The sequence below is a fragment of the Vicugna pacos genome, chromosome 7, assembly GCF_048564905.1.
Source record: "Vicugna pacos chromosome 7, VicPac4, whole genome shotgun sequence".
Taxonomy (NCBI): Eukaryota; Metazoa; Chordata; class Mammalia; order Artiodactyla; family Camelidae; genus Vicugna; species Vicugna pacos.
The window spans coordinates 74,048,693-74,074,678 of NC_132993.1; the positions used below are offsets into that span (position 1 = coordinate 74,048,693).

Below are 25,986 nucleotides of genomic sequence, written 5' to 3' on the forward strand. Positions count from 1 at the left end.
AAGATAATCTTACCTGCCATAAGTATCTGGGAAAAACCTGTTTTATGTTCATGAACACTAATGAAATACCTTAAAGACTTAACCCAAGAAAAAAAATATTTCCTATCCTCCATGACCCCCCTGCAAACCTACAGAATGGATTTAAAATGAATGTATGTGGAAATATTTCCAAAATTGTTACACACACACACACACACACACACACTCACTCACACACACACAGAGTATTGTGCTAGGTCAATCTAATCTTTATTTAAGATCAACAGCCGTAGCAACAAGGAAGATAATGAATATGGCTTTAGTAAAGTTTTCAACTAAATACCAGAAATGCTAAATTCTTTTCATAGCTAACCAGCTAACCTGAGTAGGGAATATATATATTACTTAACTAAAAGGATATGAACAAAAAGAAAAAGAAAAAAAAATCACTGTAGCAGACACCACTGAGGTACCTTAGTTTTTTTGTAAAGGTCTGTATAGCAATTTAATAATTTACATAACAACTGTTTATTCTATATAGTATAAGATCATATAGAAACGATATCATAAGTGCTTTATTGTTCTGGTCCAAGAAAGTAGAAATAACAGCAAAAAACTGTGCTCAGAGAACTGGAATGTACTAACTAGGAAACCATTAACATAATGCAATACTGAAACAAAAATTTGTGTGTAACAAAAGTAGTCACAAATTCTCAGATTGCATCTGAAGAGAATTTTAAAATTATAAACCATAAGACAGGAACATAAGCATTATTTAAAGTGACAAGGCTGTATCTTGAAATCTGAGCCCACTGATTTATATTTTACCTCCACGGAGATTTATGCATTTTATAAAACAATTACATTTTCAAAATACGGAGAAGTTTGACTATAGGTTTATATGAAACTATATCTAACAGCAACCACTCTGGTTGTTTTAGATATGTCTTTAAGTTTAAGGCTCATATATTCTGGAGGGGTACCCTAAAGACATTTCATTAATCTGCAGTCTCATGCATGTCTGGGTGTGATACTGGATAACTGGAACTAAAACAAACCTTGTTAAACATGTCATCCTTCACTTAAAAAACAAAAACCAAAACATTTTAACCACATCCCCTCCTAATTCTCAATACTGGTTTGTTATGAACTTCTATCTCCCAGAAAGGTAGGTGCAAATACATAAATTTAGCCTAAAATAGAAGACTAATATGCTAAGGAGTAGGATAAGAAAGTAACATATGAAAGAAAATCTCTATTTACATTTCCATGATTTATATCTTCCTTATACCATGAAAATTCCTATGGTGCAAAAATACTGTTTTCCTACAAACCACTGAGATTTCCTACAATATTTGCCTACTCTTTTAAATTTGAGGCTAGAAGTGATGTCATTGCTGCAGTTTATTTTTTCCGGTGAAGTGCCTCTAAGTAGCTTCTCCCTAACCAGAGAGATAAGCAGTTTTATGGGTACCACAAATGAGGCTGGAGCAGAAACCATTAAAATGGGAACAGCAATACAAGCTGAAAAGGCAGCACAAAGAACCCCAGTTGAAAGACATCAACCAAAGTATGAGCCCAGAAAAATACCGAAGACGAATAAAATAGATTTGCAATGAGCAGTTTCTCACATCAAAGCATAAGTTAAGGACATTTGTTTGACCTTTAATTACAGAAGTGAAAGCCATCTGAAACAGTGCTGAAGTCCATCATTGAAGAGATTTGGGGGTGTGGGGGTGGCGAGGGTATAGCTCAGTGGTAGACTGCACGCCTAGCATGCCTGAGGTCCTGAGTACAATACCTAGTACCTCCATTAAAAAAATGAATAATCTAATTACCTCCCCTCAAAAAATTTTTTTAATTAAAATTAAAAAAAAACCATTGTTGGAAAATTTATTTTAAAAAAAAGAGACTTGTTTTAATCATCTTTAGCTAGGCACTGGCAATCCTGTTTCTTACCATAATTTTCCTTTCAAGAGCTTATTTTGAAAAAAATAAAGTAATAAGTTGTTTACCTTGCTAGGATGGGGAGAGGGATGCTTAGAAAGATAAAGTAACAAATCTTACTCTGTTAGTCATCTGTCTGTATATGGCAGTTGAGTCACTGACCTTATTTTAATATATTGTATTTGCTGTATTTTCCTCCTGTTCCTCAAGAAAAATGTAATACATGATTTCAACTGCTCACAATTAAACGTTCTGTAACTAAAAATTTTTCTCAGCTACTATTAAGTATAGCATAGGTGATTATTAATAAGAAAATTTTCTCAACTTCTTATTCAATACACTACAAAGAAAATTTACTTTAGGACTACATAATCTGTCCACATAACTTCATTAGTTGGAAGGGTTAGATATCACTAACAGACCTTGTTTCTCCCAACTCACAAAAGTGTTTCTATTACCTAAACTGCCTTCTTAATGTTGAATATAAATATTTTTAAATGTATTCCAGGGAGTAGGGCTAGGAAGTTTCACATATTCACCTTATTCAGCAATTTAAGAAGTTACGCAAAATATGATACACTTATATATATTCCCATACGCGCACACACGCACATATAAATATGCTTTCATAACTAAATCTTGGTTTTAAAAATGCTTGCACAGTGTGGGGAATTAAATATTCACTAGATTTGAATACATACGTTTGCACTCCATTAGCACTCTAAATGGATATATCATCAGAAACATAATAGATCAAATAAATGATTTAACTGAATTGTCAGTTTGGTTTTTTTTTTTTTTTTTTTTTGCAGACCCGACAGAAAACATATTTATTATCATGAACCTTTATTAAGTGGCTCACATTTCAGTATAAATCACACTAAAAAGATTTTTTTAAAAGCTATTTACACTACAGTGCTGACACATTTAAAATGAACAAAAATTGGTATAAATAAGCTCTATGGAAAAGCCTTAAATTGTCAAAAGAGAATTCTGGCTCATATTACAAAAAATATATATATATATGTTAATGTCAGCTCTATTCTAAAACCTACAACTCCAACTCAAATGATTTTTTAAGACTCCTTTCTTTAAACCTGCAATGTTTACAGTGCATCTGGCCCTAAGTGCTTTGATACTTCACAGTTATGGACAGGCACTGAGGAATGTTACAAAGCTACATAAACTATATTTTGTAACAGACTTGGGAGCAAGTCCTTGCCTTGCTTTCAGAATTCATGAATCTTTATTACATTATTAGGTTTAAAAAAAAAAAGAATTTTAAATGTATGTACAAATTTAGCACAGAACGTCATCATCTTTTCTATCCTGATTTGAATGTGTTGAACTATGTTGCCTTGTATCAACTAGATTTATGAGACTTCCAGGACACAATTCTTCCTTTAAATCTTTGTTGCTATTTTCAAATTTAGAGTCCACGTCAATCTTAAATTCTGTAAATTGAACATGATCCAATTTTGCTTTAACATTCTTGCCATCCATATTATTTGATGCTCCAGTCTTTTCAGGAATATAAACGTTCACAGGCTCTTCCTTGATTCTTACAGATGCAACTGGTTCATGTTTAATCTGCTGTAATTCATATTTAGAATGAAGTTTGTCTGAAAAAACAGAATCCAAGGAGGTTTTGCTTACAGCACAAATCATACTGTCACTGTGATGTCCAAGAACTGATGATGGAGAATCTGGTGATGTGCCTGTTTCATGAGTAACTGTATTCTGAGCAGCATCCTCCTCTGAGTGATATAACTTGAGCCGAACATGCCACGCTAAACTGCATACAGCTGAAACTGTCTTGAACTGATGAACAACATTCCTTGGAATAAAATAAATGTCATTATCATACAGCTGAATCCTGGCATAGCGAATGCCTTCCCTCCTCAGTTGATTAAGTTTTGCATCGTCAACCCACTGGACACACTGAAAAAAGAAGGGAGGGCAGATAAAAGTAAGTCTCTTCCACAATAAAAATTAAACTGAACATAACAGTGGTTTAAAATATACCTGGGACAGTGGAGGTTCATGTAAATCTAACTGCATTCGTTGAACTACTTCTAAGAAATCCTCAGCATGAAAACAAATTACATCTTTGGTTATTCGGGGTTGATCAGGCCTAAAACACAATATGAGATAATGAAGAATCTGCCATTAGTGTTTCACTCTGCTAAGTCCTTAAGAAATTCAAAGCAAAAATAGTTTATAGTCAAAACCAAAATACTATCTTAGAAATAAACTGTAATTAGACAACCACTTTACATATTTAAACCAAAGGGTAACATCATGTTTCAACCTAAACACGAATAAAAACAACTCACCTCATTTTATTATTTTAATTTTTTCTTTCAGTGCAGCAAAGCAGAAACTTTATTCATTGATCAAGGAATGGAGAAGGGAGAGTTCATGCTCTCAAAACACCTTCTCCCCAAAAGGAAGAGAGTAATGGAATTTTAAGGAGCAGGAGGCAGACATGTCATCAGGGCTCTAGGAAAGGGGTGGAGATTTCCAGGGGCAGCCTCATCTCACTTTATTATAGCTATATGTAACCATATTTTGAAAAGTTAAAATGATTTGAATTGGTTAACTATCCAAATCAAAAAAACTAAGTGTTCCATCTTAAAATTGAGGTCAATACTTCAGCAAATTATTAAACTAAAAATATTATTTAAAAATTAGGGGTAAATAAGGGAGGAAGGGAATATTTTCTTTCAATAAAAACATATGTAACTGCAAGGACACTGAAAATCCCTAAATAACTCCTAATAAATTCAGAAACATTCATTAGAAAAGTACTAATAAAATAAATGTTAGCATTCTGTTTGCTGAGATTAACAATGTCTTTAAATACAATTCTAAAAAAACCCCAAATTGTTCAATTAATTAGGAATATACAAATACATGTTTATAAAAGATGCTAAAAAATGGATTTCAGAATAAAATTCCAAATAACAAACATTTTAAAAAATCATATTAAGGCAAATTATAACCAAATTTTTAAAAACCAGTGATAAAATCTAAAACTCATGCACTATATTGATAAACAGGGAAAGAGGGTAAGAATGACTGCAGTCTTCTCATCAGAGACAATGCAAGCCAGAAGAGAGCAGACTATCTTCAAAGTATTGACAGAAAAATCAATCTAGAATTCTATACCCCCAAAAATATCCTTCAAAAATGTTAAATAAAAACATTTTCAGACAAACAAAAGCTGAGAGAATCTGTCATCAGAAGACCAGGACAACAAAGAATGTCAAAAACTTCTTCAAGCTGAAGGAAAATGATGCTCAGATGAAAACGTAGATATCTTCAAAGGAATGTAGAGTACAAGTAACAGTAAATATGAAAGATATTTTATTCTCATGTTCAAAATCTCTTTAGAAATAATTCCTTAATGTCAAAGTGAGCAACATATTGGGGGGTTTATAACATATATAAAGCAAAATGTATTAGCACAAAGGCCATAAAATTGGGGGGGAAGTGGCAGTACACTATTGAAAGCTCTTACACATTACATAGAGAGGTATATTATTTGAAGGTAGACTATAACTTTAGAACAACCACTAGTACACAAATAGTGGAGGCATAATGAAACACTAAAAAAGGTAAGAAAAATGGGAAAAAGGAATGAAGAACATAAGAGGCAAATGGGAAAAAGTAGTATAGTAAATTTAAAATCCAAACTTACTGATAATTACAGTACATGTAAATGGTCTAAATACTCCAGGTAAAAGACTATATCACTGGATTAAAAAAAAAATCAAGACAACTATATAATGTCTACATGAAACAGTAACAGACACACAGGTAAAAGATAAAGAATGGAAAAAGATGTAACATGTAAACAGTAATAATTAGAAAGCTAGACTGGCTATATTAATATCAGACAAAGTGGATTTCAAGACAAGGAACATTTCCTGGGATAAAAGGGCATTTTACAATGCTAAAGAAGTCAATTCATTGAGAAGACATCATTCTAAATGTGTAGTCACCTAACAATGCTGAGCTTCAAAATACATGAACAACCTTGAAAATATTATGCTAAGTGAAAGAAATTAACCACAAAACACCACACAGTATATGATTCCATTTATATAAAATATCTAGAATAGAAAAATATACAAAACCTATAGCCAACATAATACTCGATGGTGAAAAGTTGAAAGTCTTCCTGCTAGAATCTGGAACAAGACAAGGGTGCCCATTCTCACCACTTGTATTCAATATAATATTGAAAGTCCTAGCTATAACAATTAGACATATAGAAAAAGAAAGAAAAGGGACCCAAACTGGAAGAGAAGAGGTAAAACTGTCATTATGTGCAGACATGATACTATATATAGAAAATCTTAAAGGCTCCACACAAAAACTACTAGCGCTAATAAAAGAATTCAGCAAAGCACCAGGATACAAGATTAACATACAGAAATCAGTGGCATTTCTTTACACTAACAATGAAATATCAGAAAAGGAAAGTAAAGAAATAATCTCTTTTAAAATTATATTCAAAAAAATAAAATACTTGGGAATAAATCTGACCAAAGGAAGTGAAAGACATAAGCAGAGAACGACAAAACTTTGAGTAAGGAAATTAAAGATGACTTAAAGAAATGAAAAGATATCCCACGTTCTTGGACTGGAAGAATTAACAGTTTAAATGGTCATACTACCCAAAACAATCTACAGATTTAATGCCTATCAAATTACCCAGGACATTTTTCACAGAACTAGAACAAATAATCCTAAAGTTTATATGGAATCACAAAAGACCCAGAATTGCCAAAGCAATACAGAAGAAAAAGAATGAAGCTGGAGGCATAACCCTCTCAGACTTCAGTCAATATTACAGAGCTACAGTAATCAAAATAGCATGATATTGGTACAAAAACAGACAAATAGATTAGTGGAACAGTATAGAAAGCCCAGAAATAAACCCACAAACTTTTGGTCAATTAATCTTTGACAGAGGAGACAAGACCATACAATGAAGTAAGGCAGTCTCTTCAGCAAATAGTGTTGGGGTAACTGGACAGCTGCATGTAAATCAGTGAAGTTAGAACACTCCCTTACACCACACACAAAAATTAACTCAAAATAGCTTAAAGGCTTAAACATAAGACAAGACACTATAAACCTCTTAGAAGAAAACATAGGCAAAACATTATGCGACATAAATCTTTGACATAAACATTATCTTACATAAATGTTCTCCTAGGGCAGTCTACCCAGGTCATAGAAATAAAAGCAAACCTAAATAAGACCTAATTAAATTTATAAGCTTTTGTATATCAAAGAAAACCATAAGCAAAACAAAAAGACAACCTACCGAATGGGAGAAAATATTTGCAAAAGATGACACTGACAAGGGCTTAATTTCTAGAATATATAAACAGCTAATACAACTTAACAACAAAAAAAAAACCCCCAAACAACCCAATCCAAAAAAGGGCAGAAGACCTAAACAAGCAACTCTCCAATGAAGATAAAAATGGCCAATAGGAACATAAAGAAATACTCAATATCATTAAGTATCAGAGAAATGCAAATCAAAATTACAATGAGGTATCACTTCACACTAGTCAGAATGGCCATCATTCAAAAGTCCATAAACAATAAATGCTGGAGAGGGTGTGGAGAAAAGGGAACCCTCCTACACTATTGGTGGGAATGTAGTTTGGTGCAGCCGTTATGGAAAACAGTGTGGAGATTCCTCAAAAGACATATGATCCAGCAATCCCACTCCTGGGCATATATCCAGAGGGAACCTTAATTCAAAGAGACACATGCACCCCAATGTTCATAACAGCACTATTTACAATAGCCAAGACATGGAAACAACCTAAATGTTCATTAAAAGATGACTAAATACAGAAGCTGTGGTGTATTTATAAAATGGAATATTACTCAGCCATAAAAGTGATAAAATAATGCCATTTGCAGCAACATCGATAGACCTGGAGATTGTCATTCTAAGTGAAGGAAGACAGAAAGAGAAAGAAAAATACCATATGATATCACTTATATGTAGAATCTAAAAAAAAAAAAACAGAAAACAAAAAACAAATGAACTTATTTACAAAACAGAAACAGACGCAGACATAGAAAACAAACTTATGGTTACCGGGGCGGAAGGGGGTGGGAAGGGATAAATTGAGAAGTTTGAGATTTGCAGATACCAATTAATATATATATATAAAGAGAGAGAATAGATAAACAACAAGGTCATACTGTATAGCACAGGGAACTATATTCAATATCTTGTAGTAACTTATGGTGAAAAGAATATGAAAACAAATATATGTATGTTCATGTATCACTGAAGCATTAAGCTGTACACTAGAAATTGACACAATATTGTAAACTGACTATACTTCAATTTAAAAAGTGGAAAAAAAGAAAAATATACAGGGACTGGAGAAGATACAGGATTGGGGAGGACTATCTATAGAGTACAGTTTGTTTTTGAAGTAATGAAAATATCTCATAATTAGAGTGACAGTTGCACAACTCTATGACTATACTAAAAACCACTAAATCACACATTTTAAATGGGTAAGCTGTATGGTATGTAAATTTTATCTCAATAAAATTGTTACAAAAGAAAAAAATACTTGGAGCAAAAACTAGCAAAACTGAAAGGGGAAACAGTCAAATCCAATGTTACAGTTCCAGAAAAAGTAGTAAGGATATAGAAGATTTGAACCAAACTGTCAACAACGTCGACTTAATTGGCATTTACAGAACACTAAACTCCTAACAGCAGCAGAATATACACTCTTTTAAGTGAACACAGAATCTCATCAAGACAGTCCATAAAACAAACCCCAGGAAATTAAGCAAGCCTGAAAGTACAGAGTATATTCTCTGAATACAAGGTAATTACATTGCAAATCAAAAATACCCCCCAAAAATATAGGAAAAAAATCCTCAAATGTTGGAAAGCAAACAGCACTCTTCTTCCCAATAATCCTTGAGTTTAAAAAGACACCAAACAGGGAATTAGAAGAAAATCTGAACTGTATACTAGTGAAAATACAATATAGAAATTTATGAACTACAGCTAAAGTAGTACTTAGAAATTCAGTTTTAAATACTTAGATTACAAAAGGTCTCAAATCAATCATCTAAATTTCTAACTTAAGCTAGGAAGAGAAGAGTAAGTTCTTTCCCTAAAAGAAAAAAATAAAGAGGGGGAACAATGAAATAGAAAAAAGAAAAATAGAAAAAAATGAAATAAAAGGCTGATTCACTGAAAAGATCAATAAAATTAATAAATTCTGGCAACAATTTAATATAAACACAAAAATCATTAGCAATATTAGCAAAGTGAATCCAGAATTATTTAATATTGTCATGAATATGGTTATAAATATTATCACATATTCTATTATATATACTATATATACCATATAGAATCATGTATTTATCAGATGTATACACATACCACTCTTGGTTAGTCTATATTATCATAATGTATACAATACACAAAATAACCGAGGTTTTTAATCCCAGAAATAGAAAAACAATTATGGAATTACAAGATCTTAGGCTAAGTGTATGTTTAATTTTATAAGAAACTGCCAAACTTTTCTACAATTTGCAGAGCAGTGTATGAATTTTGTGCTTATTTCAATCTACATTTTCACCATATTTGTGATTTTTTTTTTAAAGCAATTTTCATGGGTATGTAGTGTTATCTCGCTGTGGTTTTAATTTGCATTTCCCTTATGGTACAATTATACTGAACAACTTAAAATGTGCTTACTGACCATTTGTGTATCTTTTATTAAATATCTGTTCAAACCTTTTGCCAAATTTAACTGGGTTGTTTGCTCTCTTATTTTTCAATTCTAAGAGTTCTTTATATATTTTCATGTAAGTCATACCTGCATGCACACCTCAAATATTTTCTCCCAGACTGTAGCCTGCCTTTTCATTATCTTAATGGTACCACTTTCCTTTACGGTTCATGAAATCTTTGCCTGATGCAAATTTTCTCTGATGTCTTCTTCTGGAAGTTTTATAGTTTAAATGTTATATTTAGTTCTATGACCCATTTCAACTTCCTTGTATGGTTTAAGATAGGAGTCAAGGTTTATTTGTTTTTAATTTTTGGTTTTGCAAATGGATACCCAGTTGTTCCAGCACGATTTCTTGAAAAGATTCCTTCCCTCGCTGAATTATCTCAGTACTTTTATCGAAAATCAATGATGGGTTTATTTCTGGACACTGTTCCGTTCCACTGATCTTTAAGTCTATCTCTACACCAATACCACCCTCTGTTATTACTGTAGCTTCACAGTAAGTAAGCTTAAAAATCACACAAGTACTGTAGCGTAACTCCTCCAACATCGCTCTTTTTTACCCCCAAAACTGTTCTGCCTATACTAGGTTCTTTGTATTTCTGTAAGAAAACCTAGTGGGATTTTCACTGGGACTGAGTTTATAAATCATTTGGAAAAGAACTGACATATTAATACTGAGTCACCCAATCCATAAACAAGGTATATCTCTAACATTTCTGTAAGTCTTATTTAATTCTTCTCATTGGGGTTTTATAGTTTTCAGTATAAGTCATTTATTTAAAAAATGTATCTCTAAGTATTTCATAGTTTTATGCTATTATAAATGGCATTCATTATTTTTTCTATTTTCAAAATGTTTCAAAATGTTTATTGCTAACATATAGAACTGTAGTATATACAACTGACTTTTCATTATTGTCTTATCCTGTGACTTAGATAAATTCTAGTACTTCTTTTATAGACTTATCTCTGTACATAATTATTTTGCCTTACTCTAAGACTCTGTAATTTCATTTCTATGTATTTACTGAAATGAAATAAAATTATATATGCACACAAAGGCTTGTAAAGGGATGTTCAAAATAGCTTTATTCATAAAAACCCCAAACTGAAAACAACTCAAATGTCTATCATCAAGTGAATGGATAAATCAATTGTGATATATCCATACAATGATATACCACTTAGCAACAAGGAAGGAATGAATTATTAATACATGTGAATCTCAAAAACATTATGCTGAGTGAAAGAAGTCGAGCTACATATGACTCTATTTACCTGAGATCCTAGACTAGGCAGTACTAAGCTATAAAGACAGTAATTAGATTAACAGATATCTGGAGCTGGAATAAGGATGCAGGGGAAGATTAACTGCCAAGGGATGTGGGGGAAACAAAAATGTTCTATATTTTAGTTGTGGTAGTGGTAACATGCCTGTATATATTTGTCAAAACACACCAAACTACACTTATAACAAGTGTATTATTGAATATAAATTATACTTCAAGAGTTGATTTTTCATAAAAACTGGATTTCAAGGAGCAATCTCAAATATATAAATCTATGTGAGTTCTATCTTACTAACACTAAAAAGGGATATAATTTGATCAATACCTCACGAACCTATTTAGCTTAAGATTTCTTTGTAGTCTAAATCAATCTGCCTTTTATTTCAAATTGGTGTTAACCTGGCTCTAAGATAGTCACAAATCTAATACTCTAACACCTAATATCTCCTTGAGCAAAAGAGCAGAACTCAGAACACTAAGGAAAAGATAAAGCACCAATGTCCTTATTGTAGCTTAATGAAACAACCCAGGAATGATGTTAAAGGGACCACAGACCACGCTGCCTCAGAGCCATGATGCTCTGGGTTCTTAAATATGGCCACCTAATATATTAGTAGTTCGACAACAGTACTTTCACTGTGAAATTGTTAGCTTCAAGTGTTTTTTTATTGAATAATTATTTATTGGAAACTATGATGGGCCCAAGAAAACACGTTATCAACAGTAATTTAAAGGAGCTTAAGAGAGATTTAAACAAAGTTAAGACCATGAAGTAAGAATATTTATCTCTGAAAATATATACATAAATATATGGCTAACTTTCCTGGATACTATCTAAAAATCAGATTTTACTCTAAAAATTTTGATGCCACTCTTAAATCCTTTATACCAACATTCAAGAAAAAACTTCATTAATTTGAAACAGGGATTTGTTGTAATGATTTCCACAGAGATAAATTTGCCTTTACTCTTTGACAAAATTAGTATTTTAAACCAGATTATAGGAAAAGCATAGAAACTATGAGAACAACTGCAGATATTTGAAAATTATCATTTAACTTAAACACAATTCAATTAAAAAATTTTTATTGAATTATAAACTATTAATATAATTTTCCTAAGAACCTCATAGAGTTATTAGTTCAATGCCAGCTACTTTGTATACCTGAAATTGATAAAGCTTCATTTATGTTAAAAAAAGATCAGTTTACACTAGCCTCCCCACTCAGTATTAATTTATAAAATACTACTTCTAATTTGCCCTTTTGAACAAAGGGTCAATTCTGTATTTGTAGCCCTTGAAAATGAAATTTCCTTATGTAGGAAATATAGGTTAACAAACTATAATGTATAAAACACACTACAAGGATATATTGTACAACACAGGGAATATAGCCAATATTTTATAATAATTTAAAAATGGAGTATAACCATTAAAAATTGTGAACCACTATATTGTATAACTGTAACTTAACTGTATTATCAGGTATACTTCAATAAAAACACTTAAATAAAATGTAGGCTATATTTTTCAGAACATTTTAGAAAACTATATAACAATGTTGACATTTTATATTTTTGAATTAAAAAGTTTATTTTTACTTAGAAAAATTTCTTGCATATTTAGTGTCTCATTCACTGCCATAATTAGTATAACAGCAAATTCCAACTTATGTTTCATACCCAAACAATATTCAATTTGAAAAAAAACTAACTGAGCATAGTTATCTTAAGGTATAAATATAGCTTTGCTCTATGGGTTTTATCAAACGGAAAAATTCTTAATGTATGAAATGAACACCTTAGGTATATTAAAATTATTAATTTTTCTAATCTATCAAAAGATTCAAAGTGAAACTTGTAAGAAAAGCTGAAAAAAATTAATATAGTACAGTATACAAATACTTAACAGATACTAACCTTACAAATAGAGCAGCAAGTTAGAACAGTATGAAAAAGAAAATGCAAGAGTCTAGAGTCAAACAGTTCTGAAATCAGACTTGGCTCTACCACTTATTAACTATATGTAACTATGACTATAATAACATAATTTGATAGTCCTGAGCCTCAGTCTCCTTGTCTGATAAATATGGGCTCAAAACAGTTGAGAAAATTAAATGAACACTTGTAAACGGGCATACTGTAAGCACCAAGTAAACCTTAGTTTTTTTTACCTTAGATAAGACAACTGTTTTCACCTCTAGTCACTAAGAAAATTAAACTATTTCAGTCAAACCCCAAAAATGAAAACTAGATTCTAAAAACTGAAAATCTTCTTTAGTGCAATTATACGATTAGGATGTCTAAATACAGGGGGAAATGAAAATTTTTTCACCCACAGTAAGGAGAATTACTGGAAAACTTCCCAAGAAAAACTTTAGAAGGCAAGTAAAACTTTCACTAAAATAGCAGTAATTGATATATACCACTCTCCACAGTGCACAGCCTTCAACACTCCAACAGCAGCTGTAGTCTGTCGTTCAAAACCTTGTCCTATATGATCTGCATGAGCTCTTGTTCTGTCTTCAAAAAGCATCTCACGGGGCTCACTAGTCCGAGGTAGGTACTGCAGGTTTTTTATTTCATTGGTAGTTCTGCTTAAAAAAATACACACATGCATATAAAGAAGAGGCTTATATATTAATGCATAACTGCCTGCAAACATTTGTACTGATACATACACAGGTTTAACTTTTTTAATGCATTAATATTTACAGAACATCTACTATATGCCATTCACTATCCACACAGTAGAGGTGGAAAACAAGACAGTAGTAAGACAAGTAAGGTCCCTACTCTCATTTGAGTTTATATTCTAGTGAGAGAAAGACCAAAAAATAAACAGCAAGAAGTCAAAATGATGATGTTACTTTCTATGCAAAGCTAACAAGTTTTCAAATCCATACGTTTGGTCTCATTACACCACATTCTAATGAATTAAGACTTTAAATAAGCCATTCGGCACAGAGCCGAGGGCAGTGTTGTCATCAGCTGGTCAGACTACAATGTGATGAGAAATCATCACATATACCATGGATTATAGGTCCCTCAAGGAGCTGATGAACTCCTTTAAATTACATGCAAAAGTTTGTGATATCTGCACTGTTCTGGGGAGAGGCTTTCAGATTCTCAAAATATTTTACAAATCCAAGTTAAGAGTCACTGAGATACACATCAATTTTACCCTTTACTACCAACTTATAAAATAACTTGCAAACATTTCATTCAACCGATATTTATTTACTAAGCACCAAGCACTCTGCTTAGGTGCTACAGACACATTAGTAACAAGCACAACACAGTCCTTGTCCTCATGCAATCTACATTTTACTTGATGACCATTTTCCTTGCTTATTTTTTTTCTTTTTAAATTAATAACTAGTAAAACCATCTTTAGATATCTTAAAAAAGTTATTATCTCCCCTAGGATCACCCACTCCATTCTCATCAATGTTAACCTAGTGTACATTTCTCTACACTTTTCTCTGTGCTCACATATACTCTTACACATATCTTTTGAATTTCTTTTCATAAAAATAAAATCATACTGGACATATACTCCACATTTTGCTCTGTTCAAATGTCAGGATGTCCTCCCAGGTCAACAGACGTAATTTCGTACCATGAAATGAACTATTTCACCACAATCTTTAATAAAAATATACCAAAATGTATTATAATCTGTTAATGAACATTCAGATCACTTTAAACTTTATCCCACTATAATAAATGCTGCAATTAACATTCTTAAACGTTTGCCTTTAATACTTTCATTTCTTGGGACAGATTCCCAAAAGTAGGTGTGCTGCTTCAATGAGTGTGTGTGTGTGTATATATATATACACACACACACACACATATATATATTAAACTTCATGAGCTATTTTAGATTACTTTTAAAAGATGATTATAGAAGCTCACCAGTCGACCAATAATACATATGACCCTGTTTCCTCACACACCTACCAGCCTTGTAAGATTATTCCTCTGTTAATAATTTTTGCCAATGTAATGGGTAAAATCAGTATCTCATAATTCTTCTAATATACCTTTAATATACAACTGACTGTCTAAGGCCTGTTTTCCTGTTAGGTTGTTTTACATTTTTCTTTTCAATCTGGGAATGCTCTTTGTATATTAATTTCAGGCTGTCACAATGTTACAAATGTTCTAAGTACAGTCTATCATAGTTTTAAACTTTGTTGATGTCTTTTCTCTCAAAAATAGTATTACCATTATATTTTTTATCTGGCTTGGGAAGGTCTCCCCTAAGCTTAAAATTTTTATTCTAATAATTTAATTTTTTATATATTATGTTCAAATCTATAAATTACTTCTTGTGTGACACTGGGGTTATAGCTCTGTTTTCTTTCAAATGGACTCCCAATTACCGTAGCATTATTCCCCCCCCTTCCTCATTATTCAGTTCCCAATATACTTTTTGTTTTATTTTGTTTTTAATTGAAGTACAGTTGATTTACAGTGGTGTGTTAGTTTCTGGTGTATAGCATATTGATTACATGATGTTACACAAACACACACACACACACATTCTTTTTCATTATAGGTTATTACAAGCTATTGAAGTTCCCTGTAATATACGGTAAGACCTTGTTGTTTATCTATTTTGTATTTAGTGGTTTGTATCTGCTAATCCCAAACTCCTAATTTATCCCTTCTTTCTTTCTCCTTTGGTAACTATAAATTTGTTTTCTTTCTGTTTTGTAAATAAATTCATTTCTGTCATTTTTTAAGATTCTACATGTAAGTGATATCACATGGTATTTGTCTTTCTCTGTCTGACTTAATTCACTTAGTATGATAATCTCTAGGTCCATCCATGCTGCTGCACCAATATACTTTGATCCATTTGTGTACTCTATCCCATTCCAATGATCTTTATGAGCTTTACAGTAATTTTTAATATCTAGTAAGACAAGGTTCCCCTCACACTTATCTTCTCTTTCACAGTTTTCTTGACTATTTGCTGACTTTATCTATACTTTCTTATAAACTTTACAATCACTGTATCCAGTGCTGGAAGTGTGAGTCTAATTGGAATGCTAAAAATGTCAAAGACTATCATTTTCATCCAATCCAGAACATAGTAGGGTTTTCTATTTGTTTAGATATTATTTATTATCCTCCATATTTTAGTTTTCTTAATGTGAGTTCTGAATATTAATTAAATTTATTCCCAGTTTGTCTGTTACGACTTTTTTTCCATTCCTAATTATAATTTATTGTGATTTGCCTACAGTTTTCATGTTTATATCTGACATTTTATAAAAAATTATATCAGCATGTGTAACCATTTTTTATTTTGTATTCCAATTACACTCTGAACTTTCCCTTCCTTCTTCCTCCAGCTTTCAACTAATATATACATATACCAACATATACAAATATCCATCTCCAGCAATAAAAATTTGTATCCAACATACCTTTTCCTTTTGAAGGGTGACTTTGGCATATCAGCCACAGGGATCATTTGTTCTCCTGGGCGTACCCACATGATGGGACCATCATCACTATCTTTTCGGCTCTCTAATTTTAAACTAGATAGTGTCCCCCATGGCAGTGTACACTAGAGGCAAATAATTACATAGAAGTCAATTATTTTCAAAATGTATCTTCAAAAATACATTAAAGGCTATTGTCCTCTTGACAAACTTCCATACATACATTTGAAATATATACCTATTTCAAATATATTCATATATTTCCCTTCAGAAAATTCTATTTCAAACACACCAAGAGAATAATTATTCTTGGACAGTTTCCTTCTGCAACCCTGCCAGAAATAAGATTCACTGTATTCATCATGTTTTAATCTTCCTTCTACCAAATATGGGTTATACTGATGTTAGTAAGTTGACAAAATAAACAACTGTTTTCCATGAGAATCTATAAAAATGAACTGAGGGAAAATGGATACCTTAAAAAGAAAAAAGGAAGGATACCTCTTTGATAAGTTATAATCAAATCCTAACAAAACAAAACGGAAAACTAAACCAAAATCAAAATTTACTTCTGTGTAGTAGTTTCTTGAAAAGGCTGCTGGTCTAAAAGCAGGGATTTTAAAAGAAAGAGAGAGAGAAATGACCGAGGACCATTGTCCATAGAATGTTGAAAGAACTGTTCAAAAAAAAAAAAATTTATCCCATACTCCCTTTTCAAAAGCGGGGGGTATCAAATTAAATTTCTCTAGAAAGATTGCATTTAGCTCATTTGCTTTTAAAATTAAATTCTGAAACAAATGTTTAAATAACGGTATTTTTTAAAATGCTACTCAAAATAAATGCAACCAAATTCCATGCCACTAAGTTGGGAAGAAAAGGAAAGGAACAAAAAGTTTAAAAGGAATAAAAACGGAAATGAAATGGGATTGAAATGAGGTTAGAAAAACAAAGTGTGTGTGTCAGTATATAGACATATATATACATACACACACATAAAGATCAGAAAATTGAGCAAGCAGAAGTGAAAAAACAAATGCTCAACAGAATATGTGGTAAATATTAGAGATAAACTAATATTAGAGATTAGAGCTTTGAATTACTGAGTAAATAATTGACCTAACTACATAGATCAGAGATTTTTTTCTTAATAAGACAGCCCTAGTAGCCCATAAAAAGATATATTTTCTGGAATGCAGAGACTGTTGGAAAAAGGAAAAAGGAATCTGGCTAAAAATCACTTAAAAGAATTTAACGGGGCCTTAGAGCTACATAGTTTAAATATCTTATTTTATGGATGAGGAAACTAAAGTTCAGAAAGTATAAATGGCTTACCCAACTCAGCTAGGTACCCCAAAGACCAAAATACAGAAACACAATTTCCCAGGCCAGTTTTCCACAAACCCTAACTGCCATTCCCTTGTACTAAACACTTCAATTTAGTAGGTATCCTTCCTATACTTCTCAAATCTTCTGGCACTCAGTTTGTAAAAAGCTGATAAACAGATGGAATCTATTTTCCCAAAGTGGCAGCTACAAGCAAGTGCTATTTTCTGGCCACCACTTAGCTTTGCCACTATACTAGTACCTGAGAAGTCACAGGCACAAATACTACACAAGAATTAACTTTTAGTTTCTCAAATAGCCATGATTTGTATCACTTGCAGCATAAAAGTAACACAGTTGACTGCTTGATATTGCTTTCTCTTACTTTTAAAAATGGTGAATCTTCCAACATGTCAAGGAACTCAGGGAAGTAATCTCCCACTTCTTCATCAACTGCTCCCACCAAGCTGATTTGTCGCATTGGGCCAGCTCTGTAAGTACCGTGAGAATACGTTCTTTTTACCTGAAGGATATGGATTTAATTAAGTTATACATAAGATTATGCTTGCTGTCACTGCATAACACTAAATTATGTTGTCAGAAAACATTAGAACATCAAGTGAAGCAAAACAGAACAAAAAAGTCTTCTACAAACAGTAAAAAAAAAAAAGGCATTAAAAAAAGAAAACACCTGCACAAAACCATGCCATTTTACCTTCTCTAGCTATTCCTACACACTGTTTATGAAAACACAGTTGAGATAATAGTGTAACTCTAGACAACTAACTATAACTTGTCCTTACGATGCAGGAGTTCATCATTTGATCTACAATGCCACTGAAATTATATTCAACAGTTCCTGTATCTACATTTTCCTAAATGGTTCAGAAATTTTTGTCAGAATTTTCAAAACGTGACCCTCTGAAAGCATTAACCATCACCAGTGGTTTGTATGTCCAAAAAGGCTACCAGGAATGATCATCCCTTCTAGATCTAAGCACATTAATTAGGACCCAGTTTACATTTGTATGATTAACTCATGAAAAACCATTAGAGATTGAGTACCAGGAGCCTCTGGTCCCAAATCTATCTTGACTATCCATCCACCAGGTATGTAACCTTCAGAACTCACTTAAATTCCTTAAGCTTTAATTTCATTGACTGAAAAGATTTACCTCAGATTGATGCAGAAAACAGTAATTATATAAAGCCACCTGTACAGTGTGAGTAAATAGGTATCACTCAAATATCAAACAAAATAAAACAGCCTACACCTCAAGAATCACTGGTACCTGAATTTTCAAAAACACATTTAAATCCTACAAAGAAACCTCACATACTAACACTAGTAAACAAGAGTACCTTTTAAGCACAACAACTTCCTTTCATAAACCAACTTTAAGCAAAATCCTAATTATCCTTTTCTCTGGATTAGCCTTTGTGGCTATTAAATTTAGGGAGATTACATTGTCTCAGTTTGCCTGGGTTTATCTCAGTTTTAAAACTCAAAGTCCTGTATTCCAAACAAACCCAGGTGGATAAGCTTTCATCACATCATGGACACAGACTCAAATAAGATATATTTACATCACAAGTCAAATCCTCACAACCACAGCTGGTACAGACAGTATTATATACCCAAATAGCTAAGCCCCCACCCACAATTTTCCAAAAACATAACAGAATAATCTAAAACATTAGAGAACTATATTTTTTAGCATACTCAATAAAACAGTATAACAATGATATATTAATTCCTTAGTAAGTTTATTTACCAGAATTCCAAGCTTAAGTTTTCATGATCTGTCAGAAATTCACTTCTCAGACCAGAAAACATTGCTCCAATCCCCAAGTTACAAAAAGAACGTTAGGGGTCTGTATCCCCATTTTGTACCCATGATCCTATCTTTTCCTGTCTCCCCAAAGTTCCCGGCATCTCCAATACTGAGAGAGCAAAAAGTTAAAATCTGACTCTACAACAAAACTTAGGCTCTAGAAGTTTAGATGTTCTAACAGCAAAGTTAGTCATCACTATGCATTTATGTAATGCAGACTAATAAAGCAAAAAATATCAATTTGAAATTTTGCAAATTTATCTGAATTGATATAACACATCAATTCTGTTAGGTGATTCCGAGTTTTTCGCCTCAGTTTTGGATCTGTAAGTGATCATATGAGTTTTTAGGAGACCTCATGGCTATTCAGTGAAATCAAACACCTCCTACTGTAAAACATAAATTTACAAGTGTTTTGAATTCTATCATTCGACTTTTAAAATCAGTCACACTAGAGAGGTAGTATTTCCACTTTATACAAATAAAGTAAATGTTTTGTGCCTTAAACTTTCTTACTGGACTATATAGTCCAATAAGTTTAGGGAACTCTTCCTCTTTGGGAGGCTCACTGCACACATTGACTATTAAAACTTTTTGAGAAGTCTCACAGTAAATAAACTTATAGGACTCAGCATTATAGAAACTATTTTGACTTCAAAACTAGCTTTTCTTATTTACCTGTTTTCTTTTAGTATACCTATAAACATCCCAAGACATTAAAAATTTCAAAGAATACTTTAATAGTTATCCATAATAAACACAGATACTAGAGATGTTTCTAGCTAGTAATCATCATCATCATTCCGAAGAAAATACAAAAACAGGATAGTTATTACAGCCAAAAATTGAGGGGTAAGGGCAGAAAAGGCCTCAATTCTGGTGGGTTTTTGAGAAGTAGGAGAAGAAGAAAGAAGGGAGTCTCTTATTTTGAAAAATAAGACCAGCTCACCACATTCCTACTGAGGCATTCTAAAAAATCTAACAAAAATAAGTTGTGCCACAAGGGGGAGCCATTCCCCATCATATCTGACATACTTTCAAACAACAGGTAATGAATGACATTTAATCAACATTTTATTTCAAAATTATCTATAACTGCAACTGAAATAAGAATAAAAGTGTTATTATTCATTTTAAATTAGTGAAATAAAAGAAAAAGGCTCCTTTCTCAATTAGAACATCTGGTACCTGCCATAGTATTTCTTATAGATCAGTTCATAAGCATTCAAGGAGAATGTGACAAGCACAACTGGTCAACATGAAAATTTAGTACAAAGGCAGGCAATGGTCCAAAGATGGCAGGTCAATCTTCTTTAGAAAATGGCCTAGCACAGTGAATGACCCCAGCATGAATTCAATAAATGTTAGTTTTCTCCCCTCATTCTGCAGAAAGGCAAGGCTAACAGATCAGATCAGATTTAATAATTGTTTCACTATTAAAATATTTGCCATTAATCATGAGTTAACACCTTGACACAGTCATTTGATACAAACAATACAGAACTAGGCTAAAATAAAAAGCAAGAGTTACAGTTTCGGGAAGGAAGAAGGTGATTAGAATATCACTGCCCCAGTTTTCATAGTCTCACAAGCTCTTACTTACTACAGGATTTGAAGGGCGTGCTGATTAAATATTGCCTGACAAGACAAAAATCTCATTTATTCCTTGACAGATAAAATTCTTGTCTTACTTGCCTTTCTGTTTCCCTACCATCAAAGATGTAGGAGAACAATAAATGTCCAAATGGATATTTGAAGAAAAACGAGATGGCGAAAAAACTAAGATAGATGTGGAAGATTGGAAATGGCCAAAAATTCTTCCCAAGTGTGTATGCTCACTTCTGAGCAATGTGACTGCGTCATTCCTATTATTAAAAAGTGAATCTAGGTTTGGTCACATGACTTCATTTGGCCAATGGGATGCTGGCCAAAGGCTTGTGTACTGATGACTGCTCTCTTTCTGCTCTATGAAACCCTGCAACCACCACCATGTGTATGAGCCCAGGCTAACCTGTTAAATAATGAGAAAAATGTGATCATCACTCCAGTTAACACTGCACCAACTATCAGACATATAAGTGAGGTCTCCTAAGACCAAGTGATCTATAAACCACCAGACATATGAATGAGGCCATCCAGCCCCAAGTCAAACTGACAGGGCTGTCCAATGAATTGTGAGAAATAACTTTAAGCCATTTAGTTTTGAGAACTTTTGTTTGTCTACTATAGCAGAATACCTGAAATAGATAGGTTACAAACTTTCTACAAAAATCCATTTCTATTCTCAAATAGTCCTTTATCATACAGCTTGATTGATATTATACCACTAACCCCAGAGCCACAACATCATAAAAATTATATGACCTATTAAAACAATATATAATTCCACCATGTCTTCAAATTTTTCAGGCAACCTGCAGGGATATAGATGAAGATAAAAAAAAATTATATGAGTAAAAAGAATTCCAAAACCAAAGACCAAGGAACAGGAAGGCCTGACCCTTTTGTCAGTGTTTTGTGTGTGTGTGTGTGTGTGTGTGTGTGTGTACACATATATACACATACACACAAAAAAATCTCAAATTAACATGTTTCGAGGATAAAGGCTAAACAGATGCAAAAACGAGTTTTTGTAAAAACTACACACCAGTATCACAGAGATAAATACTACCACAATAAAGATCAAAGAAATAGCTACATCTTAACCTATACTGTCATCTTTTAGTTTCTACAGAATTTAGGGCAAATTATTTTGATTGCTCTGATTCATTTTAGAAAAATAATAAAACTAGTCTCATGAGGATGCACAAACTCAGCATAAACTTGGTTTGGATCCCACAAGTCACTAGTAGTCAGAGCCACAGGTTACATAATCTGGGGGCTGTCATTTACAACACTGTGAACGGCCGCAGTGACAATTTAAGCCATCACATACAGCAGCCCTGATAGTGGTACTGATTCTATTCTCACCAAAATATACAGCTTCACTGTATGAGTCTACTAACAAGCATGTATGATGCCATAAAGGGGAAGGGAGAAATGAGGTACAAAATATATTTTCAATTTCTCAATGATGTGTGCTAATGTCATACTCTAAGAGGTACTCAGAGTTCCAAGTAATCACTCAAAAAGAGTGATTAGCAAAATGAAGTCCTCAAATACCTAGGAATAAATCCCACATAAGATGTGCAATATCTGTAGGCTGAAATCCAAAAAAATACTATTGAGAGAAAATAAAAAGACTAATGAATGCTCATCAAAACAAATGTACATATATTTTCATAGCAACCCTGTTGTAACAGCCCCAAATCAGAAACAACTTAAATGTCCATCCACAGTAAACAGAATAAATAAACTGTGGTATTTTCATACAATGCAATACCATACAGCAATGAGAAAATAAACTATTGCTACAAACAAGATGAATGAATCTCTCAAGCATAATGCTGAAGGAAAGAAGCCACAAACAACAGTGTACATACTATTCGATTCTATTATGTGGAATTTCAAAAACAGGCAAAATTTATCCATGGCATTTGAAGTCAGGAGAGTGAGTGTTACCTGGCTGTTTGTGTATGTATGTGATGGCAGGGCAGGGCAGAGTAGCGATAAAGAGGGGTTTGGGGAGGGCTCTGGTGACTAGCAAAATTCTTTTTTAAATCATGGGAAAGTTAATTTTATAAAGATTCATCAAGCTATACATTAATAATGTGTGCATTCTGTGTACATATTATATCTTGATAAAGTATTTTTAAAAAAGTTTTAAGACTTTATTTTTGTAATATTTAAAAATTAAAAAAACAAAAATCCAACAATTCCACTTCTGATTATTTATTCAAAGAAAACAAATTCACCATCTCGAAAAAAAAAATGCACTCCCATGTTCATTATAGCACTACCTACAATAGCCAAGATATAAAAACAACTGAAGTGTCCATTAATGGAAGAATGGGTATCATTCCATTCAATGAAATATCATTCAGCCATAAAAAAGAAATCCTGCCATTTGCAACAGCATGGATGGACCCTGAGGACGTTATACTAAGTGAAATAAGTAAAAAAAAAGACAAATATCATATGATCTCACTTATACATGTAATCTAAAAACAAAAATGGAACTCATAGAGATTGGTGCTTGCCAGAGTTGGGGTGGTGGTGTGGAAGGAGGTAGATGGAATGGGTGAAGGGGGTCAAAAGGTGAAAACTTCCAGTTATCAAACAAATAAGTCATGGGATATAATGTACAGCATGGTGTCTATAGCTAATACTATACTGTGTATATGAAAGTCGCTAAGAGAGTAGGGCTTAAAAGTCCTCATTAAAAGCGAAAAAACTGCAACTATATGTAGTGATGAATGTTAACTAAACTTACTGTGGTCATCATTTCACAGTATTACATACACTGATATGTTGTACACTAAAACTAACACAATGTTAACAACATCTATCTTAATTAAAAATAAGGGAGGGGGAGAGAGGGAAGGGGGAGGGGAGGGAAGGGGGAGGGAAGGGGGAGGGGAGGAGAGGGGAGGGGAGGGGAGAAAAAGCCAGCCCCATACTAATTAAGCAGTTACTCCCATTTCCCCCTTCCCCCAGTCAGCCCCTGGCAACCACCAATCTGTGTCTGTTTCTATGGATTTACCTATTCTGGATACTTCATATAAAATGGAATCATACATAATGTGACCTTTTGACTAGCTTCTTTCACTTAGCATAATGTTTCAAGGTTCATCCACACTCTAGCATATCTAAGTATTCCATTCCTTTTTACACAATAATATTCCATTGTGTATATATAGCATAATTCAGTCAACTCCTTATCTGTAGATAAAGTCTTTGTGGTAATTTTTGATCTTCAGTACTCACTAAACTCCCTGACATCAATTAATATACTCTTCAGAGTTTTCACTCAGAAGTCACAAAATGGCAAGCGGTTTTAACACTGCACTAAGTCAGTATAACAACTCTCTTTGCATAATCTTTTACATTTCACGAAACATTTCTAACAACAATCCTGTGAACTAAGTACTATTATTACTGTTCTGTATGTGAGGAAATTGAGATGTAAAAAGCTTAAGTAGCCATCCAGCATCACAGCTGGTAAATGGCAGAACCAAGACTAGACACCTTTCCTTTCCAATCATGCCATATCAGAGTTTTATCCAGCTACCCACACAAACCTAGTCGCTATATTGACTATAAAGTATTTCTACAAATTAAATTTGGAATAAAGGTTCTCACACTTAGGATAAGAAAAGCCTCAAGTTATACACTGGTTTAGCTCTAAACACAGAGTTTGTTAAATCAGTATCTGTTTTATAAAATATTTTCCCAAATTAAAAAAAAATCTATAAATGGTTAAAAAAATAATTTTCTGGAAGGGTACCACAAATTAGGTTAAGAGAGATCTTTTACTAGGAAGAGTTAAGAAGTTACAAATAAAACTAAGCTATAATAAGTAGGCACACTTTTCTTCTACTGCTCTTTTTTGGATACATTCAGTTTAATAAAGCCAGTTCATAAGGACAAACCCAAGGCTACCTCCCAGTCTGCAGAAACCAATTTCCTCAGTCTCCTAAGCTCTTAAAAAAACCAAGCCAAGTAAGAATCCAGTTTGGGGAAAAAAATCAAATGAGCAGTTCAGGGAAGCTTTCACTAGATACTCCTCCCCACACCACAGGAATGACTGGATCTGGAGGATATTAGGATAAGGGCACATGAACCTTGCATAGGCAACTTCCTGTCATTAAGTCTAAAGCTGAAGAGGCAGTCCTTGTAGCTGAGAGATTACACAAGTATGGGGCCAGAGCCACAGCTTGTAAAAGATGCATCTGCCTAGAGTTTTCCTTCGTGCACTATGTTTTATCCAAGAACTTTAACAGGTAATGGCAATCAGAGTAGGTAGCTCTTCAAGGACTTGAGGCCCACAGCCTAGTTACACACTGTCACGATTAACAAGACTCAGCACCTTCTTTTATTTAATAACAAAAGCATGGGTTTCATGTGATACACATTACATAGTGAAGATGAAAATAACATCATTTAATAAAAAATTAATAATTCCTAACCTTAAAAGCTATTTGAAAAGCAAATGTTAAGTATTGTGACATTTAAAAGATTACTGAAACAAGATGCATAGTATGGCAGCAAGAAAATTTATGACAGAGTGGAAAGAAATGACATTGGAAGTCAAGAGGCCTATCATATACCCTAGCACTTAGCAGACATGTAATAAATGACAAAGGAATGACCCAGTAGCGAAGGACTATGGGCAAGTGATTTTTTTCTCTCACTGTGTCTGTTTCCTCATTGCTAAAATTAAGTTGTAATA

At 32.9% G+C, this 25,986-nt stretch overlaps 1 protein-coding gene across 2 annotated transcripts in view; it reads right to left on the reverse strand.

The window, feature by feature from the left end:
* Positions 1-536: 536 nt before the first annotated feature.
* RSBN1L (round spermatid basic protein 1 like) overlaps positions 537-25,986 on the reverse strand; it is a 56,775-nt gene continuing 31,325 nt past the window's right edge. Inside the window, exons 4-8 of one of the 2 annotated variants that reach the window (XM_031679752.2) lie at positions 18,206-18,343; positions 16,480-16,622; positions 13,462-13,629; positions 3,952-4,060; positions 537-3,867 (exon numbers count right to left, since the gene is read on the reverse strand). In XM_031679752.2, the coding sequence (XP_031535612.1) occupies positions 3,226-3,867; positions 3,952-4,060; positions 13,462-13,629; positions 16,480-16,622; positions 18,206-18,343 (1,200 nt within the window). In that variant the 3' untranslated portion in view covers positions 537-3,225. Of the gene's footprint in view, positions 3,868-3,951; positions 4,061-13,461; positions 13,633-16,479; positions 16,623-18,205; positions 18,344-25,986 lie in introns of both variants that reach the window. The other variant, XM_031679751.2, reaches the window with a different exon arrangement.